The 17,261-nt window shown below is 43.1% G+C and overlaps 1 protein-coding gene across 1 annotated transcript in view; it reads left to right on the forward strand.

Moving 5' to 3' along the window:
• Positions 1-17,261, forward strand: part of MYO1F (myosin IF) — a 183,220-nt gene that overhangs the window by 102,099 nt on the left and 63,860 nt on the right. The window contains exons 10-16 of the mRNA XM_040327143.1: positions 3,357-3,553; positions 5,731-5,811; positions 10,825-10,911; positions 11,396-11,482; positions 11,656-11,823; positions 12,043-12,128; positions 12,902-12,983. Coding sequence (XP_040183077.1) covers positions 3,357-3,553; positions 5,731-5,811; positions 10,825-10,911; positions 11,396-11,482; positions 11,656-11,823; positions 12,043-12,128; positions 12,902-12,983 — 788 coding nt within the window. The remainder of the gene's footprint in view (positions 1-3,356; positions 3,554-5,730; positions 5,812-10,824; positions 10,912-11,395; positions 11,483-11,655; positions 11,824-12,042; positions 12,129-12,901; positions 12,984-17,261) is intronic.

Below are 17,261 nucleotides of genomic sequence, written 5' to 3' on the forward strand. Positions count from 1 at the left end.
CGTCCAGGTATATAATTAGGCGTACACCCCTGCTCCTCAGAGCGGCTATTACCGGCTTGAGGAGTTTGGTGAAGCACCATGGGGCTGATGACAACCCGAATGGGAGGCAGGTGAACTGCCACATTCGGTCCCGCCACAGAAATTTTAGGAAGGACTGAGATTCGCTGTGCATAGGAACCGTAAGATATGCGTCTTTTAAATCTATTTTTATCAACCAGTCTCCTGGCCACAGGAGATCGCGTAACAGGTGGATACCTTCCATCTTGAAATGGCGGTATGCCACATGCTGGTTGAGATCTCTCAGGTTTATGACGGGGCGATGGCCGCCGTCTTTCTTCTTCACCAGGAAGATGTTGCTGATGAAACCGGGGGAGAGGGGGTCTACTTCCTGAACCGCTCCTTTGGACAGGAGCTCTCTGAGTTCCTTGTCGATCAGCTCTATGTTTTGGGCCGAAAAATGGATAGGATGGGGTATTACGTTGAGGGTCGGGAGAGACAAGAACTCTATCCGATAACCCGTTACCGTCGTGAGGATCCATGTATCCGTCGTGAGGATCCATGTATGGACCAGGCGTGGGAAAAATACATCAGTCTGCCCCCACCCGTGTGTGTGGAATTGAAGGTGGAATTAAACTCACCGGTCGGTGGCCTAGACCTTGGAAATCCACGTCCTCCGCGTCCTCTCCAGGGGCGTCCCCGTGGGGGGAAAAAGGGTGCGGGTTGAGCCATCGGCATGGCATACGGCTGTGGAGCAGGAGTGTACTGCTGATTTGGTGGTCTTGAGTAGGGCCTGTACGGAGCAGTGCGGCCGGTAGATCGCCCTCTGCCTCTACCGGCCTTCCCAAAAACCCGGCCGGGTTGGGATTTCCTCAGTGAGGTTTGTGCCTTGTCCAGGCTTGAAAAGAGGCTTACAAATTTATTTATGTTTTTAATGAGATCATCTCCGAAGAGAAGGCCCTCGGCAGATGGTCCCGGTTCGTTCTCTGCCAGGTGGCTGAGTTGAGGGTCCAACTTCATCAGAATGGAGCGGCGACGCTCCACCGAGCAAGTTGTATTAGCGGTGCCCAGCAGGCATATAGCGCGCTGGGCCCAGCCCCTGAGTTGTGTTAAATCTACAGGTTGGGCTGATGAGGCCGCCTGTTCTGCCAAACTTAGGATTTTTGTGAGGGGACCAAGGATATCCAATATGCGGTCCTGGATAACTTTAAAGGACCTTTCAATCCCCTTCTTTGCATATTTCCCGGATCTCGTCAAATATTTGAGCAGTAACGGGTCTATCTCTGGGGTGATAGCCACTTTGTTTGCCACATGTGGTCTGGGGCATTCTGACCGCAATTTGTTGCGGTTCACCCTATCCAAGGACCGTCTGGTCCATAATTCCAGATACTGGGCCACATGGGGGAGTGGGGTCCAATCCCCCGAACGCGGGTGAGAAATCTCGTCCGGGTTGAATAATGATTGACCTTGGGAGTCTACAATGGCATTTTGTGGCATGTTAGTATTGGCGTCATGGTGGATCGCCGTAAGCCCTGCATCCTCTTCGTCGTCTATGAGTGAGTCAGAGGATTCGGCTCCGTCAGACACTTCAGACTCGTCATCAGATGTGTCATATGAGTCTGGTTTAATCCGCCTGGCGGATCTATGCCCTTTGATTATCTCCTTGGGGCCCAAGGGTCGGGTGTGGTCTGGGATGTGCGGGGTGTGGCAGGTCGGGTTGGACCCTGCTTGGGGCATATTGTAAACTTCCCCTGCCGGGGAGTCGAATTGCACTGACAAGTGCTTGAGTTTTTGGGCAACCTTACCTTTAGTCGGGGGGCACCCCGAAGTGGATGGAACGGAGATTGAACCCGTTGTATTGGCCGACAAGGCTGCCTGAATGGACTTGGTAATTAGTTCCTGTATCAGGGTTGTGGATAATAGATGCGATGCATCCAAATCCACCACCTCATTGCCCAGGCCCGAGCCACTGCCATCGGTAGCCATTAGATAAAGGTTTGTATATATCTGTATAATAGCACAAATAGTAATTGTCAGGGATAAATCACTGACAAGCAATGTAGTTAGTGATAATTTTTAATGAAAGAATTTTGGGACATGCAGACTGCTGCGGATAAGGGTCAAATAGTGCCCTGTTCTGGGTGAGAGAATCCCCCCAATCTGCCTGTGGTACCTGACCGTGATTGAGGCCTTGTATCTGAGGATCTGCGGCAGTAGAGGGAAAGAAAATGGTCAGCCAGACCCACAGCGCGCTCCTGCTCCTTCCGACCGTTGATCTGAGGTGGAAGGAATGCACAGGAATCGCGTCTCGCGTACACGGCCGTAATCTCGCGAGATTACGGCCGTTCGTTCTGATAGGACGCCAAGTGCAGGGAGGCGTGCCGAGGAGCAGCGTCCCTCGGCCGCGCCCCCCCACAAACCAAAGCCCGCGAAGTGCGGCGTGAGGGTGAGGGAGGGAAGTTATGAGGAGAATGGGGAAATGGCGTCTGACATAAGGAAAAAAGAACCTAATGATTAAGAGACCGGATAAGCGGCGCCACCGCGGTAGTCCAGTCAGAGTGGTTCTAACATGTAACAATACTAAGCATATTATAATATATAATTAATTACACATTAGTATACAAGTTAATATCAGAAAAATATTAAATCAATGGTACTTATCTTATGCCATGAGCAGAAAGAAAGAGGAGGAGGAGACCCAGACAGCCCCTTATATAGAGACTATAACAGGGGGGAGGGGCCCCAGGGGCTGCTGGGTATTGTAGTCCTATGAAGATTTTTTCTCTGTATTAAAGAAATAAGTGTTTATGGTTTCTGCTATGAGCATTAAAAAGAAAGTTTAATGCTAGATATGAAGCCTCCTGTCTGATATATAATTAATAATTATGCTACCAAAGTTAGTGTGTGTTGCAAGTTGCCTGTAGCATTGGTCCTGTTTCCTCTTGATGAAGGCTGAAATTTTGCTGAAGCACAGAGCCCCTAAAAAGCAGTAAATCTGTAGGCTGTTAGCAGATTAGCCTCTACAAATTCGGCACAGTGACAAAAATTAGAGAGCAATTAAACATGTGCAGAGCAGGGTGAGATGGATTTTAAATAGTTTAGGCACTTATACCTGCAAAAGGGACCAGCCTGAAGTGATCTAGCGAGACTTAATTATCTGACTAAAGTTCCACTTTAAAAAATATGGGCATGTCACTTTGGCAATACATTGTACAAGCATACATTTACTAAAGGAATGCACAATTTTGAAATGTATTCATTATAGCATAAAAATGTCTCCTTTTTCTACCCATTTGTACCTTGCCATATAATATAGTTAAAAAATGTAAATATCTTGTCTCTGTCTTATTGTGTTATAGTGCTGGCCTTCCCTGCCTACCTGGTTGGTATAGACAAAGACCGCCTAAATGATAAACTCACCAGCCGTAAGATGGATAGTAAGTGGGGGGGACGTTCTGAGTCCATCACAGTTACTTTAAATGTGGAACAAGCGACTTATACAAGAGATGCTCTGTCCAAAGCTTTGTATTCCCGAATGTTTGATTTCCTGGTGGAAGTAAGTAAACAGAAAATATTTAGGCCCAACTGATGATGTTATATGATTTACCTTAATTGATTTGCCTGCTTGTCCCCAAATACAGAATGCCAATTAGACCAAAAAGCAGACATCACACCTTGCCTACTTTCCACCCTCTCTCTTCTGTTCAATATAATATTCCTAAATCAACTTTGTAATAATAACCTGCTGCTTTGTACTTATTCTGCTAAATAATCCTAGGAACCATTCTTTGGTGCAGAAGTTACTAGTACTACTGAATTACTACTCAAACAGAGGAAGACAGCTAATAACACTGCCTGCTCTCATATCTCCCCCACCTTCTGCAATTTAGCTGAATGCTGTCTAAAGACCTTTCCCCTATATCTGAGTGTCCTTATTCTAAAGTTAGTCCTGTAGGGCTCTAGTCAGCATAGGCCTCATTTCTGATTTCTGTAGGTCATCCCCTAAGTTCAGGTTATTGTTTGCTTCAGCCGCCGATTAATGAGTGAATATTTGTATCTCCCTAGCCAACCACTAGGAGGTTTATTGCCAAAAGCGCATGGTGGGGAACTATTTATATATTTGGGGAATCTTTTAGAAGCTCTCTTGCCCCCCAGGCTTTGCCTGGGTCAGACATGTATTCAGCAGTTTTTTTAACCTCCCAGGCCTGCTGCCTGGGAAGACACATATTCTTGAAAAATGGCTTGCACTGCTCTGCCAGAGGGAGTTGGGTATGGGAGTAGCAAGGAGGAAATTTATCTGCAGGAAGAGTGTCCAGAGAAGCTGGGTATGAGCTTGGGCATGGCATGAAGGCTGGTGGCTCATTCAACCGGTTCATGTGCTGCAATTGCTCTACAGTCAGAAGAACACAGAATGCCAGTCTTGCTTAAAGATCCTTTGCTTTATCGACTGTAATTTTATTCAGATTAAATAATCTCTATTAACCTTTTCAAAAGTGATCACCACCCAGATCTTCACACCCCACAAAAAGTTAAGCATCGAACCTGAGGTGAAATGTCGGGGAGGTGGGGATGAGAGGGTGCTAAAACTGTAATTAACAACAGGAAAGTCTTTGGGGGAAATGGATTGAATCTAGAAATACTGTGACATTTAACATAGTTCTTGTATGAAAATAGGAGAGGGATTGGTACACATTGTGAGCGATACCTGCGAGATCTTGGTATTGGATGGAGATCAGCACACAGCACAAGAGTTCATGAGGGAGTTTGCCCTCGATTTCTGTTAAACTATAAAACTAGTGTGTCTCTTATTTTTATGAGCACATGTTATGACAACTGTTTATATTTTTGAGTTTAAAAAAAAAGCGCTAAATGCATGATTGAAATAAGCCATAGAGATGAGAGAATTTCATTTTTTTTATTTATTTATTATATTGTTTGATACCCTCCAGTCTATCCCTGTATGTGTTGCATTTTTTATTTATTTTTGACATGCATGTACATTTGGCAAATAAAAAACTTAAATAAAAAAAAACAACAGGAAAGTCAGAATGAGTACAGAGTTCTGATCAGTAATAGAGCAGGTTTAATTTATGTTACAGATTGATCTAATGTTAAATGAAAAAGGGAAGTTTGAAAATAAGTTAGTCTGTATATTAAGTTAAAAGTGGAATTCCTGCCTAACACTAACTATTCCTAAAAATGTCCCCTCCCCCTTCTTGTTACCTATCCTGCCTACCCTATGTTTAAAAAAGATCTGCCTACTTACCTACTCTCTGGTTTGGTCATGTGATCCTGCAGCTTTGGCTTTTCTGTGTCAGGGAGGACTTGACGGGGGGAATTCCAGGGGCGGTGATGTCACCCATTGGCTCACATAGCGCAGCGAAGCTGAAGCTGCAGGATCATATGACAGGAACAGAGTGGACTGAAAAATGGTATACACATTTTTTTTTTACATAAGATAGGCAGGATAGGTAGCAGGAGGGGGGGTTTAAAAATAGTTAGTGTTAGACAGGAATTCTACTTTAAATGTCCACAATTATAAATGCCTTAGTATCATGTTTATAAAAGGAATAAAACATTTTCACATCTCTCTTTTTGCGAACAGCAATTAAAATGGCATAAAGTTGTACATGGTATTAATCAATTATCTTTCCATTTCTGCCTCCTTCTTTCAGGTAACAGTTAATATTTCAGTATTTCTTACAGTATAACCGACCGCATTTTTTTTTCTAGTCAATTAATAGGGCAATTCGAAAACCCCATGAAGAATTCAGCATTGGAGTATTAGATATCTATGGGTTTGAAATTTTTCAGGTACTTATCCTTATTTTTCTATGCATACTTCTGCAGGTATACAATGTCATGCATATGACAGCATTATTTGAATCGTTCATTTATTACATTTGTGGCTTAATTGTTTGATAAAGAGTTGTTTTGACTGATTAAATAGTTATTTGTTTTCTGCTCAATAGTAACGATGTAACAAAAATGAATAGACCTAATAAAGTGTCAGACTGTCTTTAATGTTGTCAAAGAGTATCTATTAAATTTACCTTGAACCTTCCTATATCGTGAACTTGTGAACCTATCAAACCCTAATAATGAATGTCTCATATTTGCTCCCTTTTGGTATGTTAAATATATAGTGAAAGTGTTTTGTTATATCATTTCAACAATTGCCGTAAACAATACCTGTTGAACCTGCCAGAACTTGTGAACCTACCAAACCCTAATAATGAATGTCTCATATTTGCTCCCTTTTGGTATGTTAAATATATAGCGAAAATGTTTTGTTATATAATTTCAACAAGTGCCGTAAACAATACCTGTTGAACCTGCCAGAACACGCAAGATGATTTATCTTGACTTTTTGTGATTGCTCCCGATGCTACACTGTTATCGGTTAGCATATTTAGCTGTTCTCCCTGTGAACTGCAGAATACCTTCCCCTTATGCAGATAACGAGAAGGCAGGGTGTTTTAAAGTCCTAAGACATTTCTTGAAATTGGTCAACCTTAAGGCTGTCATCCATACAAACAAGGTGGATTGAGAAATCCCCCACTGCACTGTATTCTGACAGCCGCGCCAGCCACTGTCAGAATGCATTGATCAGCAGTTGCAGCTAAGTGGTTGCAGCCGCTGATTAAGAAATAATTTCCAACATGTTTCTGCAACAAAAATTGATCAAACAATCTATTTCAGTCGAGCAAGGACAGCCACACACTGAACGCAATTCATTCAGTCCCTGCTGAACCTGACACATTTAGATAAGTGTATGGCCTGCTATAGAAAGGAAGTGTCTTACTGGAAGGCTCAGGTGGGAACAGAAAAGTCTCTAAAATAAAACTAACATAGCCACCAAAGCTAAAGACTAGAAAACTGCAATATATTTCATTTTTGTTCTTCAGCTGGGTACGCATAAGAAGTATTTTTCATTAAACCCAGCAGACTGAATGAAAAAAAATTAAGAGATCTTTCCCTGCACAGCCCAGTGCTCCAGTGAGTGCTGGAGGGGCAGAGCAGAGAGACATTTGATTGACAGTCACCAACTCTCTGCAGGCTGAAAACCGAGAGCTGAGTGATCAGCGGTCTTTGTTTGCTCAGTTATTGGTCTTAAAGGCAGTGGGGGACAGATGCAGCATTGGATTGATGCTGCACCCACCTAGGTGATTATGTATGTTTGTTTTTTTATTTCCCAAAGTTCTCCTTTAATTCATGTTTAATAATCAATGCAAATTCACCCATCCATCCATGTCTCAATGCTTTATTTTGTTGAAAAATATGTTTGGAAAACACACGCCTAGCAATTTTAGCTGCAGCCATCTTGAGTAAGGGCAGATGATTCATGTAGCATTTACTTCTTGGAATCCATCTGCCCTTACTTTGATAACACCCTAGAAAATCGTATGCATGTAGAGTACAATATACACACGCTGTCAATACTATTTTACAAGGTAGGCAGGAGGGTGTGCTTAGCTCAGAAAACCCCTCCTTCCCTCCCCCAGATAAAAGCAAAAAAAACACCATGAAGACTTTTGTGATGTATGACATAATTTTTGCTTAGGCCAGGAATCAGGAAGCAACTGAAGAAATGTAAAAAAAAAAAAAATATTATACCTTCCTATCTATTTACTAAGGCTAAATGTTAATTGAGAGTGAAGTTTCAGTTCAAGAAACATGTTACATCTTTGCCAGTTCCTTTTTACATATTAATGCTGATGTTTTCAGGAATGCATAATTTGCTCTATTGTGTAAAGAGTAGTTGGGTGCATCTAAAATGCTATGAATAATTGATAACATGTTCTTACGTACATTTTACATGAGGGAAATTGATACTTAATTAGGCTTCAGAATAAGGAGAATACTAGATATTTTCCTATTTATAAAGCACTCTAGTTTCAGTTTACCTTTGAGAACATGTTACATGTTTCACCCGATTTTAGGGTGGAACATGTAACTTGTTCCCAGTGCGGCAGCCGCTGCCCCCCTCCCTATGGCAGCAGTAAGGGGAGAAGTTCCCCGTACTAGCTGTCACTGTTTGAAAACAATGCAGGTGTGCGGGGCTCCGCTCTGTGTGTGAATGAACTACAACCCCCAAAATCCATAGCAGCTGTCTGCTTCTAGTTCTCAATGAACTACCAAGGCGCTGTGGAGCCCTGTGGTAGTTCATTGCATCTTCCTGTCAGGGAGTTAAGGCTCCCAGTAGAAAAAAAATAAAAATAAATGCAGGTCAAAACAGGCTGATATTGTGAATCAATAAGCTTGCTTGAATACCAAAGGATATGTGATGGGAAACCTTTCCATTTAAAGCCTCCTCTCCACCACGGTAACCCATTAGAAATAAAATATGCAAGGGACCATAGCGTAATAAGGTTTATTAAAAAAACATATTAAAAACAAATTCCAAATTGGCTGCTTACATTTGGAGGTGCCTTAGCCCGGGACTGAGGATGATAACATAGATCACCAGACAGGAGTCAGCAGCTGCCCGGCCTGCGCTCGGTAGTGGGCATGAGTTACACCACTGTAGTGATAATCCGGAAGTGTAAACACAGAAGTGACGTATTCGAAACTGCGCCTCAACGTATGTTTCATTCTACAACGTGATCAGGAAGCGTCGATATTGAGCCACAAAATCAGCCTGTTTCGACCTTCCTTATAATTAAACAGTTCATGTCCGTTTGGTGAGTAGGAAATGTAACCACACTCATCGGGTGTAACCTACAAAGACACTGCACATGGTGATGGTGCATGATTTGGAATTACACTACTGAAGGACTTATGAACTTTTTTTGGTTAATTATTATTCTAATTGATTACATTACTATTATCAAGCATGAAGCACTTTATTATATTTACTTAACCACCAATGTATCTAACAACTTGTTCATGGTAACAGGTTATTAGTAAAGCCCCATACACACTATTAGATTTTCTGAAGATTTTTATCTTCAGATTTACCAAAACCATGTAGTGCAAGGGCCTGCCTTATTGCATATAAATTTAAACTCTAATGCCGCGTACACACGATCGGTTTGTCTGATGAAACCGGTCTGATGGACCGTTTTCATCAGACGAACCGATTGTGTGTGGGCCCCATCATTTTTTTTCCCAACAGTGAAAAAACGTAGAACCTGTTTTAAAATTATCTAAGAGATAAAATGAAGAGAAAAGCGCCTTCTTAGTATACTGTATTTCATTTGAAAATAAAAAGTATTCAGCACTTACATCATATAAAGCAATGGTGCAGTCCGGGAAGCTGGTGTAAGTCTTTCCTGACGACCAGTTGAGTATCAGCGTCAGGTTAGTGCAGCCGCTCGGAGCCGGGGGGAGCCGACTGTGTCCGTGATGGTATAATGCTGCTATCTCGTTTGCTGGCATGTGACGTCAGCTGGATGGGGGCCGAGGAGGACCAAGACGCGTTTCAGAGCGTGCGCGAGTCAGGGAGCAGACCTGCGCGCTCTTTTTTCAAAGTGTTTTCAAGCATATTTTGAGCTGGTTTCGCTTTTGGATAGCTGCCCTAATCAACTGTTATCATCCGCACTGGCTTTTTATAGCCACAAACAATAGCCAAATGGCACCTTGCTGGGACTGATCCCTAAATGGACTCATGAACGTTTAGACCATATACGCTGTCGTTGTGGTTTCTCTTATCACGTATTATTTTATACATTTTATATACCTTTGCCCTATAATTGATTGTTTGTGCAGACATCCTGAGCGCTGTAACCCACTGCTATTTTAAAATTATCTGATGGTTAAAAAACCGATAGAAAAAAACGATCGTCTGTGGGGAAATCCATCAAGTCGACGCATGCTCGGAAGCATTGAACTTCATTTTTCTCAGCACGTCGTTGTGTTTTACGTCACTGCGTTCTGACACGATCGTTTTTTTAACTGATAGTGTGTAGACAAGACTGATGAAAGTCAGCTTCATCGGATATCTGATGAAAAAATCCATCAGACCGTTTTCATCGGATGAACCGATCGTGTGTACAGGGCATTAAGGTTTGACCTCATATTATATGGTTTTGGTAAATCTGATGCCAAAAATCTGCAGACAATCTAATAGTGTGTATGGGCTCATACTGGCATAGCACATATTAGTGCCCCCTATCACAAAACCCCAATATACTGTAGTTCTCTGTGCTAACATCTCGATGCAGGGATCTGTTGGCCCAAGGCTAGCAGGCAAAGTTCATGGATTTGGTGTGTTTCTTCCAGTATAAGACAAGGTAGGATAAGTGTTATATAAGGGTTCTGGCAGAAAATGGATACGTGTATTTAAACAAAAACATGTATAATATTGCCTCTTACTAATCCTTAGACATGGTAGTGGCTGCATTGGTTTAATTTTTCAGACTAAGGACATTTTCAGCAAATATAGAGAATGCCTGTCGCTCGTACCAGAAATGCAGTGTCCTTATCACTTTTTATCTGCCTTGTTTAAACTACTAATACCATAAATCCATTATGTAATGGAGATAAACAAATATAGACATGTTTGGAGTCCAGCCTGTGAAGCAACAAGTCTTCCTTCCATAGATACAGTGGAGAAATTATCATAGAAACAAAGATATAGAAAGTGTGGTATTTGCCAAATGACCAGGTGAAAATGAAGAGAACAAGCCTGAAAAAAAAAATGTATGATTACTTTGATACACGCATATATAATAAGTATTCATTATAATAGCAAAGGAAAGATATTACAATATGTAGATGTTGCTATTCTATCATGCACATTACCATACATGATAGAAGCTACGGTATTTGTAAAATTCATTTTTAGTTTCACAACTAATAACCACCTATCTATGTTGTACACAGAAAAATGGCTTTGAACAATTTTGCATCAATTTTGTAAATGAAAAACTGCAACAGATCTTCATTGAATTGACGTTAAAAGCGGAGCAGGTACAGCACTCTATCTTAGTTTGACTACAGAAAAAATATGCAATTTAATAACATGTCATTTGAGATAGAAAAAAAATGAAAAGGTACACAATATGCATTAAAAAATAATTATGATCTGCGCCTAACTGGATGTTTACAGATTGTCAGCAAACCACAAATAAGCACAGCCCCATCAAGAAGCACTAGTCTAACAGTCTTTTCAATAGGAACCTATTTTCACCCAATATGAATATGAATTTGTTTTTTACACTGACTGCTATGCACACAGACAGATAAATAGTGCATCTGGAAAACATTCACAGCGCTTCACTTTTTTCATATTTTGTTATGTTACAGCCTTATTCCAGAATGTATTAAATTCATTACAGTATTTTGCTTTAAAATTCTAAAAACAATACCCAATAATGACAACCTGAAATATATAATTTTTTTATATAAAAATATACATAATTGTATATAATTTCTGTGAATAAACTTCATTTAGGATGAATACGTTGCAGAAGGCATTAAATGGTCTCCAATTGAATACTTCAATAATAAGGTGGTGTGTGACCTCATTGAGAACAAATTGGTGAGTAAAACAATAAACATGCAACAAAGATTGCGACGATGTGCCAAGCACAGTAATTGGGGGTCACTAATGTAACTCTTACGTGATGTCGGGCTGAGCGACTCATTAATATTTTTTTGGATCATTAATATCAGCATATGACTGTATTGATATAGTGTTCTCTTTCCTGTCAGAATCCTCCAGGAATCATGAGCGTGCTAGATGATGTTTGTGCCACTATGCACGCTACAAGTGGGGGTGCAGACCAGACCCTGTTACAAAAACTCCAAGCTGCTGTGGGGACGCATGAACACTTTAATAACTGGAATTCTGGCTTTGTTATTCACCATTATGCTGGAAAGGTAAAGAGCAATTAGATCAATTCCAATGAAATCTAAATTAGGGAAGCCTGCACTTATATATGTTCTTGTGTCTTATTTATGGACCTCTTTTGTAAAGAAACATGTTATCATAGCTATATATAAATGAATGATGATTTTCTAACATGGAATAAGAATGTTAAAGTAAGAAAATAAGAAGTGCTGCAGTCTTGTGTAACATCTTGTATTGTGTCCTACCAGGTATCATATGATATTGAGGGTTTCTGTGAGCGAAATCGAGATGTTTTATTCATAGACCTCATTGAATTAATGCAGAGCAGTGAGTTGTAAGTAGACTATATTCTAGCAAACATACAGTATATTGACTTTTACTTTTCATACTTCTGGGCAGTACTTGATTTCAGCAAGTAACACAATGCCAAAGGGCAAATGACCCAATATCAAAAACCAAATAAGCATCATCTTATATTTATGTTTATTGGTCAGTCTCTACCTTGTTAGCTAAAGATCAATGCAATATAGAGACAACAAGGGAAGAGGCGCCTCTGGGTGCAATAGTTTTAACACAATTTATTATAAACACAGATAATGGCCACTCACATTTAAGTGGTTATAGTAGGCATGTAAAAGGGAGAATTGGGTGTCATCCGGTCCGCCATTCACTTCCTGGTCCTGCAAGAGTGCTGTGGAGTGGAGGGAGATAGATGTCTTCTCACCGCTGATGGAATAGAGCCGGCTGCGGTGGAGGGATCTCGGACGAGGCTCAGAACGCAGATGGACTGGCAGGCGAGGAGTGATGACATCACCACTTTGCGCATTTTTTACTTGTTGTACAATGCAATGTAGACACTTCTATCTAATAAAAATGAAACGTAGCTTAAATACAAACTTTGATTTATAATTCGAGAACTTTGTGTTGTTTTGTATCTGCACATGTACATATAGTTTGGGATTGAACTCCCAAATTTGATCCTGTCTGCATTTTGTGTTTTTGCTGCCCTTAGGTCTAACTATTCTTTTTACAAGCTGAGAAATTAGTAAAGATGATAATGCAACAATTTAATATCTGAAATAATATTGCCAACTTATTTCTACTTAGCAATTTTATACAGATTCTTTTCCCGGAAAAACTGGATACAGACAAGAAAAGTAGACCAACAACAGCCAGCTCGAAAATAAAGGTAGCAATAATACATAACTTATCTCACTATTATATAATTATCTGTTAATAATATAACATATCCATGTTAATACATCTAGTAACGTTGGTTAATGTTTCCTGCTGCCAATCTGGTGCTGCTAAGCTGTAAGCATGGGGACACAAACCTCAATGCACCAACCGTGGCGTGGCGTGAAGTGCCATTTATTTTGTGTTCTACCCAAATCTTACACTATGAACTATGGGCCAAATCCTCAAAAGAGATACTCCGGCGTAAGCCGTCGTATCTCTGGTTCTAACTTTGGAACTGATCCTCAGAAGCAGTTTTCCAAAGTTAGGCAGAAGATCCGACATCTGTAAGGGACTTACACTGCCGGATCTTAGGATGCAGTACCGCATCCGCCACTGGGGGCATTTAGAGTCTAAATGCCTCTTCTGGTATGCAAATTAGCACTTAGGGCGATCCGCAAAGCTTTTCTGCTTCGTTTTTTCGCCGTAAGTTTTAGTTTGCCAAGTGTAAAACTAGGGCTGCTTTTACATGGTCTAAAGTTAGTAACACCATGTAAAAGCACATTCAAGCGACAGCATTTGGTATGCATTCCCGAGGGAGAACTCCACGGCAATTTGTAGAATCCAAACCGGCATGGGTTCCCCCCCAGGAGCATACCAGGCCCTTAGGTCTGGTATGGGTTGTAAGGAGACCCCCCTCCGCCGAAAAATCGACGTAGGGGGTCCCCCTACAATCCATACCAGACCCGTATCCAAAGCACGCTACCCGGCCGGTCAGGAAGGGAGTGGGGACGAGCGAGCGCCCCCCCCCCCTCCTGAGCCGTGCCAGGCCGCATGCCCTCAACATGGGGGGGTTGGGTGCTCTGGGGCAGGGGGGCGCACTGCGGGCCCCCCCACCCCAGAGCACCATGTCCCCATGTTGATGAGGACAGGACCTCTTCCTGACAACCCTTGCCGTTGGTTGTCGGGGTCTGCGGGCGGGGGGCTTATCGGAATCTGGGAGTCCCCTCAAATAAGGGGGCCCCCAGATACCGGCCCCCCACCCTAAGTGAATGGATATGGGGTACATCGTACCCCTACCCATTCACCTGGAGGCAAAAAGTAAAAGTTATTAAACACACAACACAAGGGTTTTTAAAATAATTTATTATTCTGCTTATTCTGCTTACCCACGTGCACCCACCACGTGGGTACCTACCGGAGCATGATGGGACGGTGATGCCTATATAAATGGGATGCAAGGCGCGCTTCCATCATTGCAGTGTCAAGAGGCGACGAGTCAACATCGGAAGAGGGGAGAAGAAGAACCTGACGTCACAGAAGACCGCGCTGGCTGCCTGTTACTAATTGAGCTAACACACAAAGATAGCAGGCAGCCAGCGCTGAAGAAGAAGGCACCGGACAGCTGCAGAAGAACCGGGGTTCGCCGAGTCAACAGCGGAGAGCGGCGAAGATAGAAGAAGACCCCCGGAGAGCGGAGAGGCCCCCCCCGGAGAGCGGAAGAAGAAGCCCCACCGGAGAGCGGAGAAGACCCCCGGAGAGCGGAAGAAGAAGCCCCCCCTGGTATTAGAGCTAATAAAGAAGACAGGGGGGGCCTCCGGAGCAGAATAATAAATTATTTTAAAAACCCTTGTGTTGTGTGTTTAATAACTTTTACTTTTTGCCTCCAGGTGAATGGGTAGGGGTACGATGTACCCCATATCCATTCACTTAGGGTGGGGGGCCGGTATCTGGGGGCCCCCTTATTTGAGGGGACTCCCAGATTCCGATAAGCCCCCCGCCCGCAGACCCCGACAACCAACGGCAAGGGTTGTCGGGAAGAGGTCCTGTCCTCATCAACATGGGGACAGGGTGCTCTGGGGTGGGGGGGCCCGCAGTGCGCCCCCCTGCCCCAGAGCACCCAACCCCCCCCATGTTGAGGGCATGCGGCCTGGCACGGCTCAGGAGGGGGGGGGGGCGCTCGCTCGTCCCCACTCCCTTCCTGACCAGCCGGGTAGCGTGCTTTGGATACGGGTCTGGTATGGATTGTAGGGGGACCCCCTACGTCGATTTTTCGGCGTGGGGGGGGCCCCTTACAACCCATACCAGACCTAAGGGCCTGGTATGCTCCTGGGGGGGGGAACCCATGCCGGTTTTTTCTTTGAAAATTGGCATGGAGTTCTCCCTCTCAGGAATGCATGCTGAGCGACGCTGTCATTTTTTTTAATAATTATTTGTTTTCCCGGCGCGTATATTTTTTTTCACCCGTCGCAACTTTAGGGTCCCGTCGCAATCCACAAAGCCGCCCGGCGTCAATTACGTTTGCGCGCTACACGTCGGGAAAATTACGTCACACGCATGCGCAGTACGGCCGGCGCGGGAGCGCGCCTCATTTAAATTTTAAACGCCCCCCGGAGAGGAGGACCGCCTTGCGACGGCGGCACTTAAGTTACACGGCCTGAAATTTCTAGGTAAGTGCTTTGTGGATCAGGCACTTAGGTAGAAACTTTAAGTCAGTGTAACTTAACTGCTGAAAGTTAAGTTACGCCGCCTGGCTGAGGATTTGGCCCTATATGAGCAACGACTGCCTGACGGACCACTGTCCATGAACAATTTTAGACTTCAAAAATAAACATGCCACTGAGTGTTCTTCTTTATTTTCTTGCCCCTAGAAAAAAAAAGCAGGCCATACACTAGATTTTTGATAGATGGAAATATCTATGAATAAATCTCCTGTTGCCAGCTATTGTATTCCAACACCCAACACCTGTGGCTGTCAGAATGTCCAAGCAGTGGCTACAGTTACTGTTTAGCTGATTTTTTTCATCCCCGCCCCTTCAATCAAGGTTGAGCCAGGTGGTTGAGCAGGGCCATCCATTGCTCATATTTTGGCCAATTCCTGGGAAATTTGACCTATGTATGGTCAGCTTAAAGTAGAACAATACGAAAAAAATATATATTTTTCATTTTGGATGTAGTAAGGGAGGGTTATAACCCCTATCAGATTTTCCAGCGGAGGAGGGGAATGGCTCCATATGCTGTCCCCGGCATCCCTTTATATGGTGTGTGACGCACCGTCGTGACATGTAACACTGCCGCAATTACGCAATACAACCAAACGTCAATTAAGGCCAGGACGTGGCATAATATGGAGGCTACATCACTTCATGTCTCCCGGATGTAAACATCTGGGAGTCCATGCAGGCGGCCATGTTGGACAATCAGCGGCGGCGCCAGACGTCACAACGATGCACCGACAATCCGTCGCACATGACCCGCAGCGCAACCACCTGGCCACACACCCCCACTCGTCCGGATGCAAACATCTGGAACAGATAGGGGCGGCCCAGTTGGGACAAAAACCGCCAGCACAAAATATCTCCTGGGGTGAAAAACACCCCCTAAGAAAAAAAGGGCCGCCATGTTAAAGAAAAAAACATGGGGGCCCCCTTAATGCTGGGTAGAGGTGTAAGAGTCTCAAAATGTGTAAAATGTGAAGAAACCCCACAATATAAAAGGTGGGGAAAAAATCCTTAGCTCATTGTCCATTGGGAATGCCTTCTGCTGTACAGAAATCTAGATCATCATACAATAATCTCCTCCTAAGGGCTATCCTGATCCAATGGTGCCTACATTTCAGAAAGAGATTATAAATTATAAACATACTTAAAATAAACCCTATGTGTGTTCATCTCATTTTCAAAAAATTCCTCAGGTCCTAGAGCATAAGAGATATTGATGGTGGACAGAAAAGGATAAAGAGAGAGAGTAGCTTGAGATGGATTATGTCAGAGAGGCACATCCAGGATTTATGGATCCAATTTGCATTGGTCCAGAGATGGTCACCACTCATAAGAAATAGGAACTTTCAGATACCTATCATGACTTAAATATAAAAAAAACATATATTTGAGAGTTTCAATCCGTCTTTCCTGAGCTGAAACCTTCCAGGAAAGGTCTGAAACTCTCCACTTCGTTTAAGCCAGGGGGTTTGTGGCCTTTAGGCACCTGATCCAGCGCATTTCGTGCTGGAGCAGGACCTTGTTCCAGTCGCCTCCCCTGATAGGTATATGTAGCCTATCCAAAACAGAGAAATTGATATTGGGTAATATGTAATTGTGCTTTCTGGCAATGTGTCTTCCCAATGGCAGATATAAATTGCCTATACACATACTATGCATATGTTTGACTTGCTTGCCAAACTCCTGCCGAGTTTTGCCCACGTAGAAGGCACCGAATTGACACTGCATGCGGTAGATTACGCCTTGCGTTTTGCAATTAGCAAAATGTTTCAGACAGAACATCTCCCCAT

The sequence above is a fragment of the Rana temporaria genome, chromosome 1 (assembly GCF_905171775.1).
Source record: "Rana temporaria chromosome 1, aRanTem1.1, whole genome shotgun sequence".
NCBI lineage: Eukaryota > Metazoa > Chordata > Amphibia > Anura > Ranidae > Rana > Rana temporaria.